The sequence below is a fragment of the Cadophora gregata genome (assembly GCF_030347475.1).
Source record: "Cadophora gregata isolate MNR1 chromosome Unknown scaffold_14, whole genome shotgun sequence".
Taxonomy (NCBI): Eukaryota; Fungi; Ascomycota; class Leotiomycetes; order Helotiales; family Ploettnerulaceae; genus Cadophora; species Cadophora gregata.
Genome location: NW_026695937.1, coordinates 980495 through 1006724, shown reverse-complemented (window position 1 = coordinate 1006724; position 26230 = coordinate 980495). Strand labels below are relative to the sequence as shown.

The window sequence follows — 26230 nt, the reverse complement described above, 5'->3', positions numbered from 1 at the left end:
TCTGAAAACACTCAAATCAAAGTATGGTATCATATCATATCATTCACATCATGACTTCAACCCTTCGTACACTTTCAAAACAAGGTCAGTAAGATTATTTGTACACTTCCCACGCTTTCCTTCAGCTCAACAACCATTATGAACGACAACAAGAACTAACAATAGCCAATCAAGCGAACAGACAGGCGTAGACCAAGCACACAGAGGTCTACTTAATCTCCGTAGTTGGCAAGGTCTCTTCTGTAAGTTCCGTCTTTTTGCTAGGATAGCTGTGCGTTTCGCTGTCGGAGCTGCCTTCGACGCCTTCTACGATGCCTTCTTCGCGGCCGAGCATGTGGTGCTAGAGGAATGTTAGTTTGTGTTCGTATGCTGGAAACGGCCGAATAGATGGGAGGAATAGAAAGAGTGCGGAAGGAAGAAACCAACCTCAACGTTGATCTTCGGCCCTTTGAACCATTTGTGAGCGGAAACGAACCACCAGATCGTCACCATGATCATCCTGCTATCATTAGCGATTGTTCTCTCTCGTCCGCTCCGAGGACACGGAAGTTTTGGAAGGAATAGAAGGGTAACCCACGGTCCACCATAAACAACAACCGTCCAATTCATCAACTCCGCCGTCAAATTATTCCCTCTCACACTTGGGAAACACAAAATCGGCATCATAACCAAGATGAATGCACACGCACAACATCCAATCGGCTTACTGAACTTCCCCAAATGCCACGGGCCCCGTCTGAAACGATTCCCGACGAAGAACACACGGATAAAGATGGGGATCGTGAAAGCGACCATGGCAGCGATGGCTCCGACAGAGAAGATAGCACCAATTGCTACCGAGCCGCCGAAGATGAGAAGGAGGAGCAGAATGCCGATCATCGTATTGAACCAGACTGCGTTGACGGGTGTGTACGTGTGCTTGTTGACCTGCTTGATCCACGAGGAGAAGGGAAAGCAGTCGTCGCGAGCATAAGCGAATGTTACCCTGGACGCAGCCACCATACAGCCTTGACCCATAAAGAAGCCGCAGACGATGGTGATGGATAATATAGCGAGGGCAGTGTTCTTTGGCATGACTTCGATGAGATAGGATGCCCATGGTTGGCCGAGATCTGATTCGAGTACATCGGTTATGTCATAAACTGTGTATGCCACGACAAGCTGAAGTGCCCATCCTGCGAGGCCACCCACGCCAGAGGTCATTACTATTGCGCGAGGAGCGGCGATATTCGCATTGCTGCATTCTTCAGAAAGATGGAACGGCGCGTCATATCCTGACATGGTCCAGATGATGGCGATGAAGGACATGAGGACTGCGACTCCGTCTGGCCAGTCTGTTCCGTTCTGAATCGACCAGACTTCTTTCGAAGGGAAGAACTTTGGGTGTGTGTCTGATCCTGTGACGGAAGCTGGGACCAATATGATCACAATGAAGAGACATATCATGTTCATTGTCGAGCCGTACGCATTGAAGCGGGCGATCCAGAGGGTTGGCATGCTGGATATGCAGCCATGGATTATCATTACGAATACAGTGAGGAGGAAGACCTGCCAGTCTTGAGGAACGTAGGAAGGATGTGTGATGGATGCTGAGGCGAGAATCATAGCTGAGAGGGCATAGTCAACCGAGGGAGCTCCAGTGACCTGCACGATCCAATTCGACCACCCTGTAATCCAAGCCGCAAAAGGACCATATCCTGGAGGAGCAAGTACAGCTGCTGCGTAGTAAAGTCCTCCACTTGTGGGCATACTCGAGCATAGCTCGGCCATTCCCATGGCTACACACTGGATAAAGAACCAACTGATCAACCAACCCCACACCATACCTCCAGTTCCCGCATATCCCATGCCATAGTAGAGCGTGCTTGCGAAACTCGGCAAAAGACCTAGCACCGCAAATGACACGCAGAAAGTCGTCCAAAGTGAGAACTCTCTCTTGAATTCCTGTTTGTAACCGAGTGCTACCAGTGCCGCCTCGTCTGCGCTGAGGCCTTCAAGATTCGGGGAATCGCCATCGGGAAGGACAGTCGTGACGGAGGGTTTGCGGGGGTCGGATTCAGGATGGCTTTTGCCGCTGTGGCTACTTGGTTTGAGAGAGGCCATCTCGTCAGGGCTCTTGCTGGCTGTATCGTGATACAGTACAGGACAGGACTATGGATGGGTTTCCCGTCGATAATTCGGCTCAGAGAGCAGAATCGGAATGAGGAGGCTGTTTACTTATGTTTGATAGTGAGTCGAGAGACGTCTAGCCATAGCTTTATCTTGCCCGCTTCTATTCCCTCCACTTGTGAGCATGCAGTAAGGTTGCAGAGCTCCAGGGTTCAGACGGCAGCTATCTCCTCTCTGGCACCCTTGGCTTGATTGGGTATGTGTAGCCTGAGCCGAGCTTGTGTATCTTCGCTAAAGCTTGCGCCCGACCATACAAATGTCGATCCTTGGGTCTCTCGGACTTGAAAAACCAACTTCGAAAGTTGACTTTCAATGTCCTCTTGCAGCGAGAGAGATATGTTTCGCCTCGTCCTCACCCTTTTTGGAAGTCTCTATCATTTCCGCGCCCATTCTTCAGATCATTCCCCTCCTTTGCTTTTTATCTCCTCCCGTTTGCCCGGTACCATGGATAGACACGAGATGTACGACGATAGACTGGCAAGAGTACTCTGTATTAATGTGAGATGGAATGATTCCCCAGCCTGGTGGTCGTCGGCTCCTTTGCACTTTGATGGGTTTGCCCCAGTCGCTTGTTGCTTATCTCTCGTCGCGAACGCCCATTTTACCCTTCTCAACCAATGAGATATCTCCATATCCAAACACCCTGTCACGTCTAGCATTCTTATCGCGAGGTGACAGGGATTGTGAACTCCAAATAAATCACATCAGCGAATGTCGAAGTTTTCAACCGAACTTTTCACTATCGCGGGGGTCCTCTGTTGTGATCTATTCTGATCTCTGGAGCTCTCCCTCGAAATGATGAGCTTTGCTGTAGTTCCTGTTTCCATCTTGACAAACGCTTCCCATTAATCAACCCCTCCCAAGCTTCAATATCCCAATGCACCAGCGGGCACTAGCCTCACGCCTATCGACAGGCGAAATGTGGGGAAGAAAATGTTACGTAAGACCCGCATGTCGAATAGCCAGACGTCAGCCTGCAGTGCTTGGAATCTTGAAACCTGTGCCGATGGGTTGCATGCTGTATTTGGGCATTGGATTGACCAGCCTGAAGTTAATCCTTTCTTAGATGTGGACGTGAGGTGGTAGCATAATACACGTGACAAGCTGCTTTAGGAAGGTCCAACCTGGGCTGGAAATGTGCCTTCCTATCGGTTTGCTATGCATATTCTCGAATCTCGATGGGGAATTTCATTGTTTTCCCCCCTTGTGCTGAATCTTCGGCAGGAACGGCATCGGGAACTTAGAGTATTACTCCTGATCTATTCTCAAATAGGAGGGCGTAGCCGATATCTTGTGAGGCTCGTTCTGTATTGTTTTGAGAGCAATCCTAGATCAAGATAGCCCCGATCTGCTACCGAATAAGACAAAAGTTTTCTTTTGTATGCTCTGCACTGAAAGCCCAATTCATGCATGTTTGACAGTGGAGAAGAAGAGAGTGCCGTGCAATGTATGCATGAACGATGATCGTAGCTAGTTCCAGATATCCTTCATGTCGACTTTGTTGTCGAGATCCATCTATTCTTGACACACTTTCTTGTACGAAAGCAGTAGTCAATTAGATTCCAAGAAGCATAGGTACGGGTGGACTAGCAATGCGGTGCTGAAAGCGAGACACCAAGGCTTCCACAACAGAGATTCTGTGATCCCGTTCAATTCCACTTCGAATGCTGTGGCTTAGACTATCAGGACAAGTAAGCATCAGCCATGAGACAATGGACTCACTTCATTACTCAGTTATTGCCTCATGCAACCATATATATATCGAGTAGGTTTACCAGTTTACGACCGACATACCTGTTCACACAGCCCTTCGGGCTCGTGCTCGTCTGGCTATACGCAGGTGCGATGAAATCTGAGGCAGGACGAAGCATGATCGATTGCGTTGGTGGCCGCGGGTCGAGTGAGGATTGGAAACTTTAAGGCATCCTCATCATCGGTGAACGAGATATATTTCCTGAGTCGAGTCATGAGCGAGCGAAAATCAGCGAACGAGAGTACGTGAACTTACTCATCTCCAGAATTCCTTTTAATACTGCGCAGTCTGCAACTTCTACAAGACCGCACTACGGTATATCCCAAGTCATAACGAGGTAATCATCGTCCGTTGAGGCTCATCTCAAAGACAACGAATAGTCTGCACAGGGCGAACCCTCAATCATCTGGTGAAGCCATGGATCCTGCTAAGTCAATCCCAAAAACATATCCTTGGAGACTGCAAAATGCATCCGGTGAGAACTTCAGATATCTTTCTTGACGCGTTAATGGAAGGCTGGGATGAGTCGTGGGCATAGAAATCGTACCGTGATGCGAAGTATTCCATTCTGCATACGCACAGCTAACATAAATAGTGCATCTGATCTTGTCAAGTCCCATGCTGAAGGAAAGCCTATTCGTTTTGGAGACCAGAAAGTTCCACAAGACGGGTGATTTGAGCCACGTAGTCCGTGAAACCAATTTAAGGTTGTACCGTCTGGGCATCGCTCCCTGGTAGCCGAGGCGTTTGTTTGACATTCTCCTCCGCTTGTGTTTGTACATGGATCTACCAAGTAGGCGCGCACTAATTAACAAAGTTTGCATGACGAGCCAGTCGTGCGTTTCGGACGTATAGCTTCCAGTATGCGACATTGTGTACATGGATATTAGTCGTTGACATGAAGCTCTGGGAGTATGTGCTCAGGGACATGGTCGTGTATATGAGGAATCCTCCCATGCTCATCTCAAGCGACTTGCCATTGTGCTTATTAAAATTCCAAGCATTTTCTCAATACCATTTAGCATGCTCTTTGTTCCACAGTTTTTCGTTTGGCAATGGGCGGCGCTGTTTATAGCTCTGGTTTCTTTCCCCTCCCTTGTGTATGGCGGGCAAGGTTAACGTACCTCTAGCCAGCATTTTGCTTCCTTTTGAAGGTCGTGTACAACGTGTACTTTCATCCTCTTCGCAAGTATCCCGGGCGATTCTGGTGGAAAGCATCGCGGATTCCTTGGGCATGGTACTCTTTCCATGGTACTTTGACCAATCGCCTCTGTGAACTTCAGCGTGAGTACCAAGATGTCGTCCGGGTTTGTCCTGACGAGGTCCACTTCTTTACCAGCCAAGCCGTAAGTCTTTTGATGCACCGGCCTTTGCTACTCGGAATCTCAGCTTCGTATTGATCTCGTAAAAGTGGAATGGTAAGTCCAGGACTTTTGAGTTTGTTCACAAGGAGCTGGCCATACTGATTAGTGCAGATATACATGGGCGCCAGATGCCAAACGGGAAAGGAAATTTAAAGAAGTTTGTGGGGCGTAGAAGGGCGGAAATAAATAAAACGCCCAGCATCGTAAGCCGTTCTGGTCTTTACCTCCCTGAACTCAAGTCTGACGTATGGATAGGTATCAGTAGTCAGCGACGAAGATCACCGGCGAAGTATGATATCCCCCGCGATCATGACCTTGGCCTGCATATGATGAGAGACAATTCTTCCTGACATGCGACAGTGAGACGTTTGCTATCTCATGCATTCTCTGATAAGGCTCTCACAGCACAATTCCCGCTCATAAATTCGTACGCTGATAAACTCGTCAACAACCTCCGCCATAAGGCCAAGGGAGATGGTGGCTGTACGACTGTAGACATCGTAAAATGGTATAACTACACCACCTTTGACGTCCTCGGTGAGCTGGCATTCGGAGAGCCTTTCAGATGCCTTGACGATGATTCCTTACACCCGTGGATTAAGACCTTGTTCGCATCGTTGAAGGACGGCTCATTCGTTCGTATTGCTAACTCGTTCCCCCAACCGATCAAGACTCTCATAAAGAAGCTGGCCCCTAAAGGCGAAAATGATGCTCCAATGGAAGAGTTCACGTTTGCGGCAAAAAAGGTGAAAGCGAGGATGCAAGCTGGCGAGGCAAAGAAAGTGGACTTCATGAGCTATATTCTGAAACACAACGATGAGAGGGGAATGACCATACCCGAGATCGAGAGTAATGCGGTACTGCTCATCGTGGCGGGTAGTGAAACGAGTGCGACCTGGGTGTTCTTCCGGCCTCTCTATGGAGATGCTGACACTTATCATAGCTGCGACTTTCCTCTCCGGGATCACGTACTGCCTCCTTATGAACCCCACGTATTACACCAAACTTCGCGACATCATTCGTACCACTTTCTCTGATGAGGCTTCGATCACCCCGCAGGCACTCAATCAGATCGAGTTTCTCACCGTGTGCCTTGAAGAGACTTTCCGCATCCACCCTCCTGTTCCTCAGACTGGTATCCCTCGTATAACGGCACCGGAGGGATCCTTTGGTTCGCTACCATCCTTGGAAACGTGCATGGAACGAGTATGTTGCTAACGCCGAGCAGTTGATGGGCATTTTGTACCTGGGAACACAATCGTCATGGTGCCTCAGCTGCCGACCTACATGTCAGACGCAAATTTCGCAGATCCCAGGAAGTTCGTCCCTGAAAGATGGCTGAAGGGTGACGAGTGTCCTGAGAGGTACCGAGGGGATAATCGGAAAGCCATGCAACCATTCAGCGTCGGTCCGCGAAACTGTATCGGGATGAAGTATGACTTTCCCGCCTCCTTCCCCTGTCCAACAAATTTTTTGAAATGTTCAAAGATTCTGACTTGCGTAGCCTTGCATATTTCGAGATACGATTGATTGTTGCCCGCATGCTCTGGAACTTCGATTTCGAGCTTATGGACGATAGCCGTGATTGGACAGATCAGAAGGTATGGAGCTTGGTGTGATCTGCCTTTCTTGGAATCATGACTAATCGCATGGCAGATATATACAATGTGGGAGAAGAAGAATCTGAACGTAAGGCTGACTCCGAGGCAAGTTTGAGACTCACGACCTGCTGTGCCACGGACGTGTTCGGTTTGATGAAATGTTGATGTTTATTGTAAGCTCTGCCGGTCCGGGCGTTTTAGGAGAGGCAGAATCAGGCGGTGAAAGTGCTCTCAAGACGAATCTTTTCGAGCGGGCCAACATAAACTCTGCAATAAAAACCGTTAAGGTTAAAGCAAAACAATGAGACAGCCGTAGAATTCCCAAAGCGATCTTCGCTCAGAATGCCTGAGTTCAGAGTTTTGGCCCAGATAGTAATATTTTATCCACTTCAGCGACTCTTTGTTTAGCGAGACGAGGGTGGAGGTCATGATCCGCTAGCCGCGTAGAGAACAAACGGGAGAAAGTACTGTTGAAAGCACAGAACGATTCTATCCTGCATAGTGTTTAAGTTGAAGCCGGTCGGTTTCTTGGGCACGGCAAAGACATTGTCGAGAGCGTCGAAGAAAGTGGCATTGGACAGTTTGCTGAGTAAGCGAGTCTAGACTTGAACCTTCATTCAGCTGAGTGTCAACTTCAACACAACTTCATCTCTCCGTTCATAGGGGTAATCATGCAACGCCTGATGTGAATATGAAAGAAGAGCACTATTGAAATTCCAGCCCAGTATGGCGGAAGTCCTCGCAGCAATCGGGATCGTCGCCTCAGTTGCCCAGCTAGCAGAGTATGGCTTCAAGCTCTCCCTAAAGCTGTACACTTTCAGCAGCAGTGTCTCGTCCGCCTCAACCTCCATCAAAGCCCTATCATCGGACGTCTCCCTTACATCTACAGTCCTACAAGAGCTCTGCCTCATCATCAAATCCGATGAAGATAGTCACGTGGTGTCAGATACGGCTTTCCAAGCAACGAGCCAAACAGTGAAAGACTGCCTCGCAGTGTTCAAGCAATTAGATGAGGCGCTTGATAAGAGCATGAAGGGAATGGAGGAGAGGGGTGGTAAGAGAGTTGTGGAGAAATTGAAGTGGCCGTTCAAGCAGCCGAAAATGGATTTGTTGCGAAGCAATCTGGACAGGCTGAAGACGAGTTTGACGCTGATGTTGCAGGTGCTGAGTTATGCTAGGGATGTGACCAATCGGTAAGTTTTTTGTATTGTACTTACTTTCTTCTTTTGATTACATACACTTATCAAACACGAAGTCTCGAACGGGGCTAGACTTCAACGTTCTAAATTACAATTTTTCACTTCCAGTTCTGAGTGATCTACCTATATCTTTCTCTTCTGCTCTTCTTATTCCTCTTATTCTTCTTCTGCCGAATTTACTCGACGTCACTGATGCTTGAAACCAGCAAAGCTGCGCAATCATCCCTTATCTACCAAAAACATGTGATCGAAAACCTTGCTCGCTCTGAACGAGACATGAATCGAAGATACATCAACATGCAACGAGCACTTGAGTTCGAGGCCATCGACCGCGACTTTTATTCTACAATGAATTCTTCTGTTCATGTTTCCACGTCGAGGGAGATTCGGGCTGACAGTGCCTTCATGGCAAAGCCCACATCTATTAAGCGGTCAGTTCCAATTGAAGCAGAAGCCAAGTCGCCTTTGGCGGAGATAATCGACAATCCACCTGCAGTGAAACCTCGAACGCTCGTCGGAGAACTCCTCCTCTGTTTCCAGCTGCTAAATGATATTCTGGGATATCACATGGCAGTGTCCAAGCTCAGTGATCTTTCCGCTTCGGGATATGATGACCTTCGTGGAGCACTGTGTAGAGTTCACGATAAAGAACTCAAGAAAATGGAAGCGCAGCATGCGGATGCTCCGATTTATGTGAGAGCTGAAGCAGCCAAAAATTTACAAACTCGGTTGAGAGAGTTGGTCAGAGCGGGACTTTTAGCGAAAAGAGAGACGGATTTGAAAGAGGATTTGGGAACAGCACCTGAGAAAGTCTTGGGGTCTAAACCTGTGGTAAACTACGCATTTTACTTTACCTTGTGCGCTTTCATGTTGACCGCGTGGTAGGAAACTATCCCAGCCGAGAAGCATCCAGTGACGAATGACTCCTCAAACCCAGCAGAATCATTTGAATCTGAATTCGTGAGTCTTACTGTTGTGATTCTCACAGTTTTTCCACCTACCATACCTTCCTTCGCCCTACCAAACCAATTTGGCAGGCTGACAAAATCACCAGGGCGGCCCAATGATGCTTCAGCCGAGCCCCGCCACCAGCAATTCGCGAACAGAAGCATTACAGGCACAAATCGATAGTACTGTTGGCATCATGCGAGAAAGCATCAACAACGTGTCTCAACGTGGGGATCGACTTGGTTGGGAGGAGTATGGCTCTGACAACCTAGCTAGCTCACGCCAAGGATATCGAATAGGTGCGAACAGAGTGCGCAAGGCACAGTGGCGTGTGTAAGTCCTTTTCTTGTCCTCTCAGCTCCACAATAATTGGGAACGTACTGTGACAAAGTGTATTGTATCCGGAATGCTAATGTGATTTCCCAAACACAGGAGTCCGCTATCAGCCATTGCCTGGCTTGGAATGGCAGGTGCAGAGGCTGTCCAAGGCGTTGATAGCGGAGTTGTAAATGCTTCAAAGGGGATAGGAGAAGCGATATACAATGCTAGTGAGAAGATTCTCAATAGTGTTGAGGGGGAAGTGGACAAGGATGAGTTTGTTACTAGTCCAGTCAGGATTGTTGGGGGACGATTTGAAGATGTTGACGATAAGTTGGGAGAGGATGAAGAAGATGATGAGGATCTGGGCGAACATCTGGTTGATGATCTATTGGCGCAGTGGACGACCTTGTCTGAGGAGGAGCGTGGTGAGGAGAGGTCTGTGCCGTCGGCAGACGAATGATGAGCAAACGAGTGAATGAATTATGAATATAACAATCTCCCAGCAGTCAATATCTGAATGCATGAGCAAAATTCAAGGTTCTTTCTATGAGACAACAAAATGGATGCGGCTTTCCACGAGAAAAAACAGGGAGGGGCAAGGGGTGAAAGAGCAAAAAGATAAATGTTCTTCCGGAACGGGGAATTGAACCCCGGTCTCCTGCGCACATCTTTTATTGTTGAAACAACAGATCTTGAGAGGCAGAAATACTAGCCACTACACCATTCCGGATCCTATTGATGCTGACGAGTCCTTTATTCGAGCAGATGAATGTGGGAGTGAAGTGGATTTTTTCTTCTTCTGTAGGGTAGGGTTGTCGTAAGCGAAGAGATGTGGGTAAACAGGGATGAGACGGGTGGATACATGACTGGGGGACCTCGTAATACAAGAGACTTGCGTTGGAACTTGAATTAGACGGCATTGGAAAGTATTAGGAGTAGCAACCATCAGTGTCGTGAAGTTCCTAGATGTTTCCACCTTGTCAATGAATAACAAAACTTCGCACCTGCTCTCCCCCACCGTCTAAGCCCCTCATAGCTTCACCGTACATATATCCATCCACATATGCCTCTCCAATACACAGATATCCGCCTCTATCCTTATTTCTTCTCAAAACCACGGGATACTTGCATCCGAGGAGGATACAAACCATGTCACCTGCCTCCGCACTGGCCGGGGCAAGACCCACAAGGTTCCCCTGAGAGATGAACAGCCGTCTCTGATTCATCATGAGCCCTGCCGATAGAATAGCTGATAATCGAAGTTTCTCTTCCTCATCTTCATTCGCAATAAATGGGTCCTCTTCCTCGGAAGGAGCCAGGGATAGCGTCGACCCAGAAAGTTGAGAGATGCCCATGCCAGAACCTGTACTAGACCTCGACGGCGGATCCAGCCGCAACATGTCCGAGCCCTCAAGCACCTCATCCGACAGCGCAAAAATAGCATCCAGTTTCCTCGCATACAAGTTCTCATCATCATGTTCCCAATTTCCACACGAGATCGTACGACCAAAGACAGCTTGTGAAGCAACACTATTTGAGTGTGAACTAACGAAGATATTCCACCAGTCGTGGAACACATTCAAGGCGGGCGCCACGTCGCTGGGTGGACGTTGCAGAGTCCGTTTATATGTCATACCGACTGTATCGATAGTGTCTAGGACAAAGCCTGAGACTTTGAGGACGTACCCATGGGAGAGGAATTGAGCGTTTGCGAGGGTGGAACCGGATGCTGTGAAGGGTGGTTGGTGGTGATGGAGTCCGATGACTGTAGCACCTGAATTTAGAGGACGTCGTGTCCAGTCAGGTACCCATGATGGGAGCGAGTATTGGTTGAGGTCATGTTGCGAGACGCAAATTACGTCGAGCCGGTTGGAGGTGGTGATAATGTGGTGGGCTGTATGAGTGTAGACTTCGCGAACTGACTGTGAGTAATCTATGATACCAAATGTATTAATGGAATCGGAAACGCCAATTAGGGCGTAGACTTTATCTTTTGGATCTGTTGACGATTTGCTCTTGTGCGATAGGAGGAGTTCGAGGATTGGTGGTGCAGCAATGTTTGGCGAGAAGCGAGATAGTTGTAGCCCGCGAGGACCGTCGTGCGTAAGGGTTCGTACATAAGACGGGTGTTTGTAAAACAGGGATTGGAGCTCCTCAATTGCTTCTTTGAGCAGATCACAGACTTTGTCTAAGTCCGTCCATGAAATCTCGTCCTCACCACAATACACTGTAGCTTCTCGAGCACTGCTAATTTCTTGTATCACCCATATTCGCCACCAGTACTGTCTTCTGAACAATCTCACTAGTCCCTCAATTCCCTCTATCCTCTCCGGGTCTTTGAGTAAATTTCTAACTTCATCGATTGAAGCGCAAGAGTTGAGATCACGTGCAACCCCCATTGCAGCTTTACTCCGATTACTCTCCAACCCCAGAAACACAGCAACACTCGCTGCATGTTGGTAGATGGATCTCATATTCGCTGTTTGTAGACTCCTCTCGGGGATGTCTTCTTGATTGATGCAAATTGCATCAACCCACATCACTAGATCGCTTTCTCCAGGCTTGGGACGAAGACGTGTGAGAGCATGTCTGAGATTCGGTGTGATGGAGACATGTTCTTGGTCGATGGAGATGAGTTGAGAGCCAATTTGTTGGCCCCAGACATAGGACAGGGCAATGTAGGGAGGCGCGGAAGCGAAAGTGGTGTGGAAGAGGGAACAGCGGATTGGCCAGGTGGAGTCAGCGGAGGGAGAGGCGTGAAGTCTGAGGAGACGGATGGAGTCTTTGCGGCTGTCTAGTGGGGTGTAATTGTATTTACGGTAGCCCGCTTGTGTTCTATGGATAGAGATAGGGCGAAATGTAGACTTCATAATCTCGGGTGTTGACGGTGCCGCGTTGGTGATGTTGCGGTAGGTGGGAAAATGGAGAACAGCAAAGGGTGGCGACGCTGCGAGTAGACACTTGTGATTGAAGGTTCTGTGCCATGCTATGGGAGCTTTATGCAACATCTATTGATTTTGTTGGTCATTTGAAGAAAACCGAGCTTCTTGACCAACACATTGAAGGAAAGATGCGGCCGAAACCCAGGGACAATACAGCGCTTAGGTCACGTTAACCGCACCCCCTCGCTTGATAGTCGGTAGACTCTCGGTAGACTTTCTCGACTCTTCATTGACAACTCCTTACCGACTTACCTGACGCCAGACAGCCATGCGACTCGCTGTGTTAGCAATTTGTCCCTGGGCTTTGGCTTCATTTCGCCTCCAAGGCAGATGAACCTCATTTAAATGTAAGTATGCCACGTGATATTGTAAGGATACTTACCATACTAAGATATCTCCCCGAACAGTGTTTCCTTACTTCATTTCACTTCTGTCGAGATAACTGCTTCCTTGCTACCATATCCTAATATGTATGACCACTATGCTTTCATCCGAAAGAGGCAGAATATTGAGACGCGGCTCGGTTCGGGTCGCACAAAACGTGACCAATGGGATTGAGATTTGAAATGCTTCTGCATGTCAGTCTTCACGTGGTTCGGTGCTTGAAGCCTCAGCCTTCCACCACCACACTTTTTTTATTCTCCCAAATTTCCGTTGAATGGGACTGTATGCTGAGCTGAATATACCTTCATCCCAGCGCCGTTCAGCATATATCCCCTGGTTGACCCATAATCGAGCTTGGCAGCTGCCAACAGTACTGTCGGCCATGCGCCTCCTTCACGCGAAGACGTTCAAGCTCCACAGTTTCTACGGCAGGGACATACCATCCTATGCAATCCTGTCGCATAGATGGAGTGACCCCGAAGTTGTGTTCCAGGACTTGGAAAGTGTAAATGGTGTCGAGATCGCTCGCACGAACGTGAAAATATCAGGGTGCTGTGCTCAGGCTGCAAGAGATGGATACGAGTATGTGGTTAGTGGCCAATTTCCCGAGTTTGAATTGATACCGAAAGTGCACTCACACACTTAAAGTGGATTGATTCTTGCTGCATCGACAAGAGCAGCAGTGCCGAGCTGTCTGAGGCGATAAACTCTATGTTTCGCTGGTACAAGGATGCTATCATCTGCTATGTATACATGTCAGACGTCTATTTTTCAGAATCGAATCCAGTGCCAAACAAACAATCGTTCAAATCCAGTGCCTGGTTTACAAGAGGCTGGACACTACAGGAGCTGCTGGCACCCGATATGATTGTCTTCTACGACAAGTCTTGGAACGAGATTGGCACTAAAGCGACATTGAAAAGCATAATTGAGGAAACTACGAGGATCACACATTTATTTGACTTCTCCAAGGCATGTATTGCGCAAAAGATGTCTTGGGCTGCGATGAGAACAACTACACGGGTTGAAGACGAAGCTTACTGCTTGATGGGACTGTTCGGGATCAATATGCCCATTTTGTACGGGGAGGGCATGAATGCTTTCCTCCGCCTTCAGCAAGAGATCATCAAGCAGTCTGATGACGAGTCAATCTTTGCTTGGACGAGCAGTCGCTGGTCATCCAGCTCCGGAATGCTGGCAGAGAGCCCTAGTGATTTTAGAGACGGCGGAGAAGTCGTGCTGATGGATTTAAAAGGGGCTCCAGTCTTTCCGTTCGAGACAACGAACAAGGGGCTGAGAATTCGACTGCAGCTCATACCAATAGAGAACCCGTGGTTATACAGATCGGGTGCTAAGCAGGAGTTCTTTGCTTCCTTGCGGTGTCAATGGAAGTTGAATAAAGACCCTATAGCGATCAAGCTAAGGGCTCACATGGACAGTCCTGGTAAGTCTCATTGCTTTTCTTTCTTTTTTCACCCCTATTTAAATTTAAAAGTACAATATGGAAAGAGGCAAACATAGTTAAAAAGTTCTAACATACAGGCTAGACATGTTTGTAAGAATATTCAATGATAGATTATACACTAAACCCGAGGCTCTCGACGAAAGCACTCGAATTATCTACATCACCACTCCACAAAAGTCGGATCATGAGTGGTGGATGGATTCGAATTGCTGGTTTCACGTCGTCGCAAAGGATTTGTCTGATTTGGGATACCGCTCGAAGTGCATTCGGGGAGATCGAATTCCAAGCCTAACCAGTCGGAAGCTCGCCCAAAATCCATCATTGGAAGTTAAGTCACAAGAAGGTGTGGCTTGGGTAATTTTCCGAAAATTTGATTCAGATATCTTCTTAGGCATGACCTTTGAGAACGGCAGGCCGGGATTACAGCTACATCATGTAACAGACTTGGATGACCAAAGTGCCTTGCCACAGCCGTTGACCGGATTGCCCATGGATAGAACACGCATCTCACTGGACGGTGAGCTTGATGTAAGTGTGGCTGTCAGGAAAGTCACAGACAGTGGTCGTGACGATCGTCCACTATACCAAGTGTCGATCACCGTGAGCAAGTCGCACGATGAAGAGGGATAAGTGCCATGAGGGCGCCATGATGGCTCAGATATGACCGGAATTTCAGCTGTGGTGCTTCGGTACAAACAATATTTATAACGTACAAAGGTATATTGGAGACTCAGCATAGTTCATAGAGTGACCAAATCCCAAACTAACCCTCTCAAAAGAATCGATTTATATCCTCGCCATCCATTAACCCCAGATCCCACTCGCCTCCCATCGGCATAAACTGGGTATAACCATCCACAGCACCAAAGCCCTGCTCACCCGTAACCAGCTCCCCCACCGCTTGGAGATCCAACCACGAGAACTCATCCTGCTGAGCAAACATATTTATATTTTGATTTCTTGCCTGTGGAGCCACAAACCCATTTGCATCTGGGACATTTGTGGCGCCAGGATTCGGAGTCTGGGATACCCGGGTCTGCGTCTCAGAGTCTTTGCGCTGCCAAAGTCGGTCGAGGAGCTCGGAGTAGCGGGATGTGAAGTCGTTGGGGCGTACGCTGGCTTTCTGGAGGTGTCGGATCACGTCTTTGATCATATGTCGAATACCGAGCTTTTCTTGCGTGGAGAGGACTTCGAAGGACCATGCCTGGGAGAATGAGTTGGCTGCTCTGAAGTTACTGTGGGTAGGAGGAGAACTCACTTTGTACAGGAAGACGGCTGAGTTGACGCAATATCTGGCCATGTTAGGAGTGCTCAGTGTTGGTTGGGTAACAATTGGCTTACAGTGAGAAGCGAAGAGGAAGATATCTTAGACAATTCTCGGCATCAATATAACTATTAATGATGCTGAGGAGTGACTTTGCTGCATCTACTGATTCGTATATGAAGCGAGCGTCGGGTAGAGACGGTATCCCATTGTGAGGAGGCTCATTGGCTGATACTGCACCTGAAGACTTGGCAGCCACGGCGCGAGTGACGGTTGCTTGAAATGCATATGCATTTGTATAAAGCCGTAGGTACTCATATGACATTTGGAGAGTTGCTTTGATATTTGGGGGACCTAGGATCAATTAGGTCATACTTTCGTGTACCATGGGCAGAACTCACAAGTCAGTGTCCCCCAAATACTCTTCCATCCTTCGATCGCGCGTCTGAAGTCGTCTACGTACTTGACATAGTTTCCCGCCAGCATTAACTTCATACTACTGCCCATCCCAGAGTAGAGGACATCATGAACATTGCTGAACAGTTGCGTGAGGTCCAAATTGGCCTGCAGCACACTTGCGAAGTCCGTCTCGTCAGGCGTGGTTGGCTGTAAAGGACGAAAGTCATCGAAGACTTGACGACCATGCCGCCCAATACCTGAGAGAACTACAGGTCCACGAGACCAAAACGCTCTGCCGATACGAGCAGATAACTGTCTGTCAGAAATGTAACAGGCTGCAAAACGTAAGCGAGTATCTTAGCGAGAGCCGCCACAACACTTGCCTGCCCACGTCACACGCCGCCTGTTGAAGTGCGCTGCTTTGTCCTCGTCGTCATGCTTGATTGCCGTTCGATCAAGACCTAGAAAGTAGCCTATCCTTAGAGCGAGACCGACATGCATCCATGCAGCGCGGTCCTCCTCCCCACATCCGACTTCTTTCCCTTCTGAGAGCGAGTCTTGGGGTTCCCACTCAGCGAGTAATAAAAGTGCTTCCACTGCTTCGACGTCACACTTTTTACCGGCTATGATCTCTGAAACAAGTTGATGCATGTAAGTGGAGCAAGTGTGGAGTATGTTGTCGGGTTGAGGTAAGTCTCGTGCTGCGACGGTGATCATAGCCGTCAGAAGATGGGGCTCATTTGTACACATATATTGCAAGCATTTTGGATCAAAACTTCGCCTGGGAGCTATAGGTAAGTAAGGGTGATAGTATTGCTGGAAACTGGTAGTCCGTCAGCATTAAGCCAGGTACAGGGAGTACTTGATGAAAGTTTACCGGACTATGAGTCGAGATATCTGGGCAACACTTAGGAGGCCTTGGGATACCAAAGCATATTGCAGTTGGCCTGGTGGAAATTGGTCACTTCTTACAGACCCATTGGCAACTGCTTCAGGTGACATGACTATCGGCCGATCTGAAGTATGGGATCTCTGGCCTGGAGTTGCATACGTATCGAGTTGAGCAGCTTGGCTGAGCATATTCAACGCCTCGGAAGTTGCATGCAGGTCTGTGGAGGCAATAGTTTCCTCAATGTTAGCAGATGATATCGGTCCATCTTGGCCATATGGCTCTCTTCCTGTCGGTGAATGATGAGAGAAATGATCTGGAATGCCGGCGGCATATGAATTTGACCTCGTTTCTTCCACGACCGGTAATGGTCTTGATGAGCTGCTGTGAGATGCAGTTGCCGTCTAGATCATTGTGATTAGTGCAGAGCCGCAATATCAAAACTCTTTTGAGTTGGCACTCACACTTCGCCGAACCCGTCGCCCACCTCTCCGGGAAGTTGCCAGGACACATTCTGCGTTATCTCGAACACAGGACTCGCATGGCGGTATTCCAGGCTGACCATTGGATCCTCTGGAGACACTCGTCAGCTTGTGCAACTTGTCAAACGCATGCGATTGAATTGCCAACTCACAAGTTACACTTTGATTTTCGTTGTCGGCATCGGACACAAGCCCGCGAGATCCTTTTCACCGGCCTCGAATCCCTTGAGGACTCCTTGTCCATCCGGCTGCTATCTGTCGGGTATTGCCCCGCATCACTCCTGAAACTCTCATCGGGTATCATCGTCAATTGTAAAATCTGGGGAAGTGAAGCTGTCCTCGGCCGGCAACAGGATCGATCGTCTTGCAAAGACCGCAGATGTGGATTAAAGGGCTGTAGACAATAGCCGGATGGCGGGGTATCAGGCCATGCCAAGTCATTTGCGTCCCTTGTTGTCTAGCCACATTCCAGGTCGCCACAGCAGTCAATCAATTGCCGCATGCACTAACCGACTCTGGGACTGACTCAACAATACCCTATTTCTCCTGTTCTCCTCCAGCTTCACGTTCTTCTCAATTGCCGTCAACGACTAACTGAGGCTCCCCGCGGGGTACATTCCGGGGTACGATCGGCAACGACATGACGAAGTCATGATAAATTTTGTATATGAATGAACAGCTATCCCCATGGCATGATGGTATCAAGCTCTCAGGCGCAAGCATCATCATCCACTTCCTTCCCTGAGTCAACTCAATCTTCAACGCAAGCAATGGCGAACCTTTCTGGTGGAAAGCCAGAGTCTGAACCCCCCAAGGCGCAGCTAGAATTTGCGGAAGACATTGAGGCTTCAAGGACCTCGAGCAAGGAGCACCATAATGTCGATCGCGTGTGGCTCACAGAGGAAGACGTACGTGCCATTCAAGAAGCAATTGCAAGGCATTGTGGAGCTGTTGAGAACTGACAATTGTCTCTAGAACAAGAAAATTTGTCGCAAGACCGATAAAGTGATCCTTTCGATTCTTGTTTGGGTCTACTTTCTCCAAGTTAGTTCCCATATTCCGACCTTATTTCGAGCTATCAATCACTGACACCTGCAACCCTCAGATCTTGGATAAATCTGTCTTGGGTTACGGAAGCATATTTGGTCTGCAGGAGGATACCCATCTCAAAGGCAACCAATACTCCTTGGTCGGATCGATAGCACCTATTGCTCAATTAGCATGGCAACCATTCTCGTCCATTCTTATCGTGAAGGTTCCCCACCGAATATTGATGCCAGCAATGATCCTGGGCTGGGGTATTGCTCAAACATCCATGGCTGCTTGCCATAGCTATTCCGGCCTCCTTGCCACTCGATTCTTCCTCGGATTATTTGAGGGCGGCTGTCTACCCCTCTTCAGCGTCATCACCAACCAATGGTATCGACGCGCTGAACAGCCTATTCGAGTCGCAGCCTGGTACGGTACAAATGGAATGGCTACAATTATTGCATCGGCACTGTCTTTTGGACTGGGACACATTCCTTCAGAGACGCTCAAATCTTGGCAAATGTACGTCATCTTCGATCCATGTTCCTGTGTTCTACTAACAAGGTCTCAGCATTTTCCTCTTCGTTGGTCTCGTGACAATTGTCACTGCTCCTTTTGTTTACTGGAAGCTCGATAACGATGTCGCCACCGCACGATTCTTCGACGAAACCGAGCGAGCTCAGGCTGTTGAAAGACTGCGAGCCAATCAAACTGGTATCGGTTCCCGGGAGTTCGAATGGAGTCACGTATGGGAAGTGTTCCTTGAGCCGAAGACCTATCTCTGGTTTAGCATGGCGCTTTTGTTAAACGTGGGAGCTTCGGTCACCAACACTTTCGGGCCATTGATCTTGAAGGGACTTGGATTCGACAAGTACATCACTTCGCTGTTGAACATGCCTTTCGGTGCCGTCCAATTGATCATCATCTTGATCGCATCTTACGCTGCTCAGAAAGCCCGTCTCAAGGCACCAGTTCTTGTCGCCTTGGTTGTTCCAGTTGTTGCAGGCCTCGCTATGCTTTATGCAATTCCAAGATCCGACACTGCTGGTCTTCTCGGAGGATACTACCTCCTTGCTTTCCTCTTCGGAAGCAATCCTCTCATCGTTTCATGGATCATTGGTAATACAGCTGGAACAACCAAGAAGTCCATCATCATGTCGCTTTACAACGCAGGATCCTCAGCAGGAAATATTATCGGACCTCTTTTGTTCAACGCCAAAGACGCGCCACAGTACCTGCCTGGTCTCCGAGCTGTTCTCGGTATCTTTGTCGCGCTTGCGATCATCATTTTGTTACAGCTTGCAAACTTGATGTTCTTGAACAAGATGCAAGCCAAGAAGCGAGTGTCGAATGGCAAGCAGGCTGTCATTCACGATGCGTCGATGGAGGACCACTATGTTCCTGTGGACACAACTGCAGGAGTTGGAGAGCATGCATTCGACTTGACTGATCGCAAGAACGATGAGTTTGTATATATTTACTGAGGTGTACATATCTACTGAGGGACGTGATGGAAAATGGTCCTTGATGGCACGCTGTATATATGATTTATGAAATTATGATTATGTCTTCATCTACTTCATCTATACATTTCTAAGTGAGTCTTCTCATAGGTGGAACGGAGATCAACGCACCACAGACTTAATCAAAGGAAACTTAATCAAAGGTACGGGTACAAGAATTTGACCAAAGCAACCAAGATACCGATTCCGTTTGTCTACTCACTTACATCACCAGGAGCAAGCCTCCTTGAAGCCTCTCTCTAATTTCCCCCATAGACAACCTCCTCTCATCCCTCGCCCCCCTCCAGAAATTCGTCCCCCTTAACACCTCATCATCCATCAAAAACCACCACTTTACCGCAAATCTCTCACCAATCTCCCAAGCCCCTTCATCCCAAGGCGTGTTCCCCCAGACCGTAATATCTCTCGTGATATCCGCCCAGATCTCAACTCCACTGATAAATTGCTGAGACTGTAGTAATCTGTCTCGCATGGAGGGGAAAGGGATGAGGTCCACATAGGGGAGATGTGGGGTTGTGGACTGGAGAGGTGTGGGTGTCAGGGCGGAGGGTGTGGAGAGTGTGGGAGGGACGTAGATTTCGCGGCTGCGGATTTGTTTGTGGCAGTCGATTTGGAGGATGGCTGCATTGAAGAGGAGCGCGGAGAGGGTCCCCAGGGCTCGGACGACGATGAGTTGGTCAGTCAGTGGAGATGGGGGCTGGTATGTGCTGACTGCAGTATTGGGACGAGACTCAAGTACCCGGGAATCTACGGTAGATGTATCGAGCGCAGGATTAGAAGTGCTTTCAATATTTTGAAGTGTTCCAGATAAAGTGGCTTCTTGAGACGAATTCGGTTGGTAGTCAAGCGAGTCCAAGAAGGATATGTCGAGGTCTGCCAAGCTATGTGCTGAATCTGCAGGATAGTTGTTAATCTCAAACGTTGCAACCACCTCTGAATCTTTGTTGCGCTTCTTGTCTTGAACATTTTGGTGCGTCTCTAAAGGTTCACGTAAACTCGTCCGATTTTCCCTCTTAGTCATTGGCTTTCTCCCGTACTTCAATCCTTTTTACAATTTAGCCGACATGTCTTGGAGGTATAGAATAACATACTATGAGATCGCTGAGCGATCCTGTTCTGGATTCTTCTCCGCGTTGCAGGATCTTGCACAACCGACCAATCATCCTCATATCCAGGTAGGGTATCAATGCTCGTCATCGTATGCATTTGAGGTTTTTACCTTGAATGACTTTGTCTCAGGCCAAAGCAACTTGGTGCTGTCGGTCAGAACATTTGGATATCTGGTCAGGAAACAGGGGTTTGGTCATCTTTATGTTCTGGTTCATGATCACCAGTCCGCCTTCCGGGACGGGAACGATCACTAAACAGGACGATCAACCACCAGAACAAAGGGCTTGATTATTCAGCAGCTGCGAACGGCATTGGAACCAATTCGGTTGGATAGAAATTGCTGACCAGCATTAGTGACATTTTCTGTGGTCAGCTAGTGCCATTGGTCTGTTTCTGACATTTCTGGTAGAGGCTCTTCCAGCCACTTGTTGGACTCAACTGACGGGGTTGGAACTTGGACTTTGCGAGCTTGTTTTCTTCCCATAAACCATCTAAGTTGGAAGATGAGTGGTAATCATGACCATCAATGTCACATCAGAGTATTGATCAGCTGGATCATTAGAACAGAGGTACGGGAGAAATGGCATCAATATATATCAAGCTCAAATTAGTACTGGCTTCAACGCCTTGATCAGAACCATCACATACGTTCAAGCCATCTCATCCTTATATTAACAAGACCCATTTCTAAATCTACTTGGCTTTGAACGACGGGCCATTGATTCCTTACGAAATGGCACCATTCCCATCTTTCACAAAGACTTGGCATAGTTCAAGCTATCCAGCTATTTCACCGTCTCGTCCTGAACTTTCCTTAGTTGGTAAATCTGTAATCATTACAGGAGGCGGCTCAGGAATCGGTCTCGCAATCACAAAATCTGTCGCTCAAGCAGGAGCATCACACATTGTTATTCTCGGCCGTCGCGCCGAAGTCCTCGCCAAGGCCGCAGCCACTGTTCATGAGCTCGTCGGAAACAAGACCAAAGTTCACACAATCAGCACTGATGTCTCGAACAAGGAACAAGTCGACCGAGCATTTCGAAAAATCCATTCCGAAATTGGCAAGCCTCTGGATATTCTGATCCTCAATGCCGGATTCTACTCCGGTATTCGGCCACTAGGGACTGAGACGGTCGAGGAGTGGCAGACAGTATTCAACATCAACATCCTGGGGCCATATCTTGTTTCAGCGGCTTTCACCTCAAACGCAGCTCCAGATGCAACTATCGTGAACATCTCGAGCGCGATTGCCCATCTTGACCCATTCCCTGGATTCGCATCATATGCCGCGACAAAGCTGGCTGGCTCCAAAATCATGCAATACATGCAAAAGGAGAATCCAGGTATGCACGTTGTGGATGTGCATCCTGGCCAAGTGAGGGAGACAGACATGGCTGGCAAGGCGACTGGAGAGCTTTATGATGATGTATCACATATTGATGATGGTATGTTCTGGCAACGTCCTAGAATGCGAGACTTTGGGCTAATTTGATTGTGATAGCTGAGCTGGCAGGTAACTTTGTCGTTTGGGCTACTAGCAAAGAGGCCAGGTTTTTGAAGGGGAAGTTGGCTTGGGTGAATTGGGATGTTGAGGAGTTGAAGGACAGTGCAAAGGAAATTGAAAGTACGAGGGTGCTGAGCTTGGGTCTTGAAGGCTTTTATCCGGGCAAGTACTGAGATACGGTAGTGAGTGCCTCTGGCAGCCTTCTACAGCACTCTAAAGGTGCCCGCGATGCATTGATAGGTAGTAGGTAAATGTGATCTTGTTGCCGTAAAATGCAACTTTTCTTTGGCGCTCAACTGCTAACTGGGGCTGTGAGAAAACTTAATGTCGGTGCAAAATGCCCATTTAGCTCAACACGACCTGTGTATTGGGGTTCCTTGACTAGTAATGAATATGAAGGAGGAACTCAGATGGAACAATTTAAAAATGTGAATCTTAAAGATAAACTGCACATAAAGAAACACTCTTTTTCATGCCGGAAGTCTGGCGAAAATCGTGCGCAAGTGTTCGAAGTCTCGAAATGAGACGATATACGAGATCTGAGAGAGCAACGTTCTTCTCGTCATATTTAGTAATTCATATTCCGTCTTCGTCAATCATATACATTCATCTACAAATATCGTACTGCTCATTATTCCCAGTTACCAGGTACTTAATAAATATATCGGAAGTTTCGATTCTGGGACGGGCATTAGCTTGAATACAACCAACATGATTCAGAAACATACCTCGAAATCGGTGAGATCCCCACCATTTTCCTCAACTGCGTTAAACTCAGCGTTCGTTCCGGCGGGCGCAGCTGCGTCTCGCTTCTTGTTGCGAGCTATGAGAAGTGTTCGCAAGGCAAGAGCAATTGCAACCTGTGTTACTGAACAGGCAAGAATGACTTTGCAGCCTGTTGGGTATCTTGGTGATTCACTTGCGATGAATGCGTGTGGGCCGATGATGTTTCCAACACAATATGTCATGAAGACTATCGCCACTCCAGTCGTACGTTTCGTATATCCTCCCAAGTTTGTAGCAGGCATCTGGAGGGCGAGGACGAGACCAGTTACGTATGATCCGGAGATGTAATAACTAGGCCATGGTTAACAATATAGTTAAGAAGAGAATTTTCAGAGGTGCGTACCCGAACAGAACACCAACTTTCTCAGCTTGTGTCTCACGGCCCATCTTCCACAAGAGACAGGCGCCGACGATGGTAGGCATGAGGTACATCATCATGACGATTGTGCGAGCATTCTTGAAACGCGATGCAAGGAAAGTTCCACCAAGAATCCAGAATACTTGAAAAGCGCCTTGTGGGATACCGAGGGCAGTGGTGAGAAGTGGTTTTTTGACAAGTCCCTTAATGATAAGCTTGCCAAAGTTCGCAATACCACCGTTGATGACCTCATTGAGGAGCATGTAAAGTGCGAGGAGCAAAACTTGGGGGTCAAGGATAGCTTCCTTAATTTGGTACCACTTGATTGTTCTGTTGAGCACCCCAGTCCGTCCGAGTTTGGCACGTCCAATAAGGACTGCCTTGTCCTCGAGACTAAATCGCTTAGCCGAGATGATGTTGTCTGGTAAAAGCCAGAGGATCAAGCACCCCCATAGAACGGTGACCGCACCGCAGATGAGAAAGATCAGCTTCCATACAGGGAAAGTGTTGACCTGTCCGATACAGTAAGTGAGAACACCTCCAACCATTGAGCCGACGCCGTTGCAGCAGTAGAAAACTCCAGCCCGCAATGGTTGTTCTTGACGTGTGTACCACTTGAGAAGTCAGCAAGCCGAAGAATGTACCATTGGACAAAACTTACCATGCCAACAATCATCATGAAGCACGGTGTAATTGGTGCTTCAAACACGCCTAGAAGAAAACGACAGATCGCAAGTCCAGTAAAATTGCTGCAAGCTGCCGTAATCATCAAGATGCTCCCCCAAGAAATGATACACCCAGCCACAACCTTTGCCATCAGAGTCTTCTGTGCCAGGTATGACCATGGGTACTCAGCTGTTATGTCAGTCAGTATGTTCTCTTTCCAAAGCCAGACGGTGGGTAGGGCTTACCGATTAGGTAGGCAAAATAGAAGATACTGCCCAACCAGCTGTACTGGTACAATGAAGTATTTGTGTCTGTGAGTATATCAAAGACTGCTGAATAAGCCAATGCAGACTTGTCGATATATTGGAGCACATAAGTGCCGGCAAGAAGAGGCAGTAATATTAAATCTATCTTTCGGACCAAAAGTTTATTCAGATCTTTGTCGGCGAGCAGTTCCTGGATGTACTCTGGGCTGAAGTTGTTGTCGCGTAGGAAAATATCGGCTTCGTCCAGGTTCGAAACCTCTCCCTCACTGAAATCCGCAACTTTAGGGTTCGATTTGGTTTTCTCCATCTTCTCGTTTGAGGAATCCATTTGGTGAGATTGAAAGGCGTCGAAGAAATTGGACACAGTGCAAAATTGATCCCTTCAAGTCTGGCCATGTCTCCTGTTCTTGTAGGCTGTTCTCAACGATATCCTAAGCAATACCGATAACAATAAGAGCCAAGAGAGGTAAGCGATCGGCATCACCCGTGGAAACACTGCGGATAACCCGAGGACTTATCCGTTGGTTGTTTGTCACGATAAGACGCGCACGATTCATGAAAATCCACTTCTACGCCCACTTTTGCCCCCATGTTCACCGGAGGAAGACCCTCCAAAAATGACCGTGTGCCCATAAAGCGGGTAAGCACTGGGGAAAGTGGGATTGGGGAAAGCCTAAAGACATGAAAAGTTAGGTGGAATGCTGGCTTGTAGCATTCTCCATAACCAACTGGGATTGTGTAGCACATAATACTTCACATATCCCATCATCATAAAACATCACTGCACAAACACCGTTCAACAGGTAGAGAAAACGATGGAAAATCAAAAGAAGGCAATATAAACACGTCCCCGGCTCTCAAGCGACGAAACGGGTCGCTTCCCACCGTTTCCCCGGGCCACTCGTGGGGTTAATGGCATCAACAGGGATTGATCGCTATGCCATGACTACTGGTGTCAAGTGCGCTGAAATTTCCAACTCCCCAACACGAGTAGTTTATTGTATCAAGTCGTTCGACATCCTTTTCCAGCCAAAAGTCCCGATTCTGAAGCGGGGTAAGTGGAGCGTCAAGGGTGTCTTCCCCAGGTCTGACGCGATCTTCAGATGCTTCGTGCACCACACGTCCGGAAGAGGATCTAACAACCCGGTGTCGTGCTCCAGGGTTGCATCTTTTGTTTTTCATTCCGACTTGGAGGAAAAGACAACTTGAGATAAAAAACATGTTGTTGGTAGAATCGTTGGCAAAGGTACGAGTTGTGTGGAAAGACTTCTTCCTCATGCCTGTGGGCGGCTTTGTTGTCTGCAACATGTCGATGTATCAACTAGGCTGACGATAGGCATATCTATGGATGCATGCAAGAACGAATACCGGGCGTGTTGGACCAATTGCCCGAGATCCGGAGATGCTCAAATATACTGCAACATTGCTTTCTGATGTGCTTCGACTTCGGTGGAAGTAGTTTGGTCCCGCAGTGGGAATACCAACAATTCAATACAAGTACTTCAGCAAACCGTCAGCACTTGATGTGCACCTGTTTATATTAGGAGTTGTTCTTGAATTCCGTACAAGGGGTGGTCAAGCATTTGAACAGTACCTGGCTGGACTCCTGCCAAGCACGGGGAAAATCTACCACTCCATCGAAATCGTCTTTGCGCCGTTCTGAAATCCAAAGTGCTGTGGACTATCCTTTATAAATGTTGTAAATGGATTCTCTGGGACTTCTGCTAGTAAAGTTTCGGGCTGTCTTCATACAATTTGAGTGTTTTGATGACTCATCATTTGCTCAACATTGAACTAGTACTCCTCCT

The 26230-nt window shown here is 48.0% G+C and overlaps 10 protein-coding genes and 1 non-coding gene across 11 annotated transcripts; 5 read left to right on the top strand and 6 right to left on the bottom strand.

The window, feature by feature from the left end:
• Window positions 1–208: 208 nt before the first annotated feature.
• ONS95_004404 (uncharacterized protein) lies at window positions 209–2103 on the bottom strand (the record flags this gene model as incomplete). Its single annotated transcript, XM_058497764.1, has 3 exons — window positions 209–340; window positions 427–499; window positions 578–2103. 3 exons carry the CDS (start codon window positions 2101–2103, stop codon window positions 209–211), a joined length of 1731 nt encoding a protein of 576 aa, XP_058352492.1.
• A 3234-nt stretch (window positions 2104–5337) lies between these two features.
• ONS95_004403 (uncharacterized protein) lies at window positions 5338–7002 on the top strand (the record flags this gene model as incomplete). Its single annotated transcript, XM_058497763.1, has 7 exons — window positions 5338–5340; window positions 5542–5575; window positions 5647–6174; window positions 6230–6457; window positions 6515–6719; window positions 6791–6887; window positions 6943–7002. 7 exons carry the CDS (start codon window positions 5338–5340, stop codon window positions 7000–7002), a joined length of 1155 nt encoding a protein of 384 aa, XP_058352491.1.
• Window positions 7003–7389: 387 nt separating this feature from the next.
• On the top strand, window positions 7390–9489 carry ONS95_004402 (uncharacterized protein). The gene is made up of 4 exons (XM_058497762.1): window positions 7390–8080; window positions 8293–8917; window positions 8972–9046; window positions 9141–9489. The coding sequence occupies exons 1-4, from the start codon at window positions 7614–7616 to the stop codon at window positions 9369–9371; spliced, it is 1398 nt and encodes a 465-aa protein (XP_058352490.1). The 5' UTR covers window positions 7390–7613; the 3' UTR covers window positions 9372–9489.
• Window positions 9490–9983: 494 nt separating this feature from the next.
• ONS95_004401 lies at window positions 9984–10085 on the bottom strand. The gene has a single exon. It is a non-coding gene; the product is annotated as a tRNA-Glu (tRNA).
• Window positions 10086–10335: 250 nt separating this feature from the next.
• On the bottom strand, window positions 10336–12225 carry ONS95_004400 (uncharacterized protein; the record flags this gene model as incomplete). The annotated part of the gene is made up of 1 exon (XM_058497761.1): window positions 10336–12225. One exon carries the CDS (start codon window positions 12223–12225, stop codon window positions 10336–10338), a length of 1890 nt encoding a protein of 629 aa, XP_058352489.1.
• An 838-nt stretch (window positions 12226–13063) lies between these two features.
• On the top strand, window positions 13064–14776 carry ONS95_004399 (uncharacterized protein; the record flags this gene model as incomplete). The annotated part of the gene is made up of 3 exons (XM_058497760.1): window positions 13064–13270; window positions 13330–14125; window positions 14229–14776. 3 exons carry the CDS (start codon window positions 13064–13066, stop codon window positions 14774–14776), a joined length of 1551 nt encoding a protein of 516 aa, XP_058352488.1.
• A 142-nt stretch (window positions 14777–14918) lies between these two features.
• Window positions 14919–17648, bottom strand: ONS95_004398 (uncharacterized protein; the record flags this gene model as incomplete). Its single annotated transcript, XM_058497759.1, has 8 exons — window positions 17333–17648; window positions 17163–17271; window positions 16687–17102; window positions 16193–16632; window positions 15812–16144; window positions 15488–15764; window positions 15405–15438; window positions 14919–15350 (listed from the first exon to the last, which is right to left on the bottom strand). The coding sequence occupies exons 1-8, from the start codon at window positions 17482–17484 to the stop codon at window positions 14919–14921; spliced, it is 2193 nt and encodes a 730-aa protein (XP_058352487.1). The 5' UTR covers window positions 17485–17648.
• A 115-nt stretch (window positions 17649–17763) lies between these two features.
• ONS95_004397 (uncharacterized protein) lies at window positions 17764–19776 on the top strand. The gene is made up of 4 exons (XM_058497758.1): window positions 17764–18088; window positions 18156–18224; window positions 18286–18731; window positions 18781–19776. Exons 1-4 carry the CDS (start codon window positions 17852–17854, stop codon window positions 19691–19693), a joined length of 1665 nt encoding a protein of 554 aa, XP_058352486.1. The 5' UTR covers window positions 17764–17851; the 3' UTR covers window positions 19694–19776.
• Window positions 19777–19934: 158 nt separating this feature from the next.
• ONS95_004396 (uncharacterized protein) lies at window positions 19935–20946 on the bottom strand (the record flags this gene model as incomplete). Its single annotated transcript, XM_058497757.1, has 2 exons — window positions 20824–20946; window positions 19935–20776 (listed from the first exon to the last, which is right to left on the bottom strand). The coding sequence occupies exons 1-2, from the start codon at window positions 20936–20938 to the stop codon at window positions 19935–19937; spliced, it is 957 nt and encodes a 318-aa protein (XP_058352485.1). The 5' UTR covers window positions 20939–20946.
• Window positions 20947–21575: 629 nt separating this feature from the next.
• Window positions 21576–22519, top strand: ONS95_004395 (uncharacterized protein; the record flags this gene model as incomplete). The annotated part of the gene is made up of 2 exons (XM_058497756.1): window positions 21576–22287; window positions 22344–22519. 2 exons carry the CDS (start codon window positions 21576–21578, stop codon window positions 22517–22519), a joined length of 888 nt encoding a protein of 295 aa, XP_058352484.1.
• A 273-nt stretch (window positions 22520–22792) lies between these two features.
• On the bottom strand, window positions 22793–25443 carry ONS95_004394 (uncharacterized protein). The gene is made up of 5 exons (XM_058497755.1): window positions 24402–25443; window positions 24152–24345; window positions 23476–24104; window positions 23075–23423; window positions 22793–23025 (listed from the first exon to the last, which is right to left on the bottom strand). The coding sequence occupies exons 1-5, from the start codon at window positions 24748–24750 to the stop codon at window positions 22999–23001; spliced, it is 1548 nt and encodes a 515-aa protein (XP_058352483.1). The 5' UTR covers window positions 24751–25443; the 3' UTR covers window positions 22793–22998.
• Window positions 25444–26230: the final 787 nt, after the last annotated feature.

What these genes read in the sequence shown, in the direction of transcription:
- ONS95_004402 (XM_058497762.1), top strand. Translation starts at nt 7,614, where the DNA reads ATGGCGGAAGTCCTCGCAGCAATCGGGATCGTCGCCTCAGTTGCCCAG. An exon ending in TCTTGGGGTCTAAACCTGTG is followed by an intron (nt 8,918 to 8,971) that starts GTAAACTACGCA and finishes ACCGCGTGGTAG; the next exon opens with GAAACTATCCCAGCCGAGAA. An exon ending in AATCATTTGAATCTGAATTC is followed by an intron (nt 9,047 to 9,140) that starts GTGAGTCTTACT and finishes CAAAATCACCAG; the next exon opens with GGCGGCCCAATGATGCTTCA.
- ONS95_004397 (XM_058497758.1), top strand. Translation starts at nt 17,852, where the DNA reads ATGAACAGCTATCCCCATGGCATGATGGTATCAAGCTCTCAGGCGCAA. An exon ending in TTTGGGTCTACTTTCTCCAA is followed by an intron (nt 18,225 to 18,285) that starts GTTAGTTCCCAT and finishes TGCAACCCTCAG; the next exon opens with ATCTTGGATAAATCTGTCTT. An exon ending in ACGCTCAAATCTTGGCAAAT is followed by an intron (nt 18,732 to 18,780) that starts GTACGTCATCTT and finishes ACAAGGTCTCAG; the next exon opens with CATTTTCCTCTTCGTTGGTC.
- ONS95_004394 (XM_058497755.1), bottom strand. Translation starts at nt 24,750, where the DNA reads ATGGATTCCTCAAACGAGAAGATGGAGAAAACCAAATCGAACCCTAAA. An exon ending in CTATTTTGCCTACCTAATCG is followed by an intron (nt 24,346 to 24,401) that starts GTAAGCCCTACC and finishes CTGACATAACAG; the next exon opens with CTGAGTACCCATGGTCATAC. An exon ending in GGGATCTCACCGATTTCGAG is followed by an intron (nt 23,026 to 23,074) that starts GTATGTTTCTGA and finishes TGCCCGTCCCAG; the next exon opens with AATCGAAACTTCCGATATAT.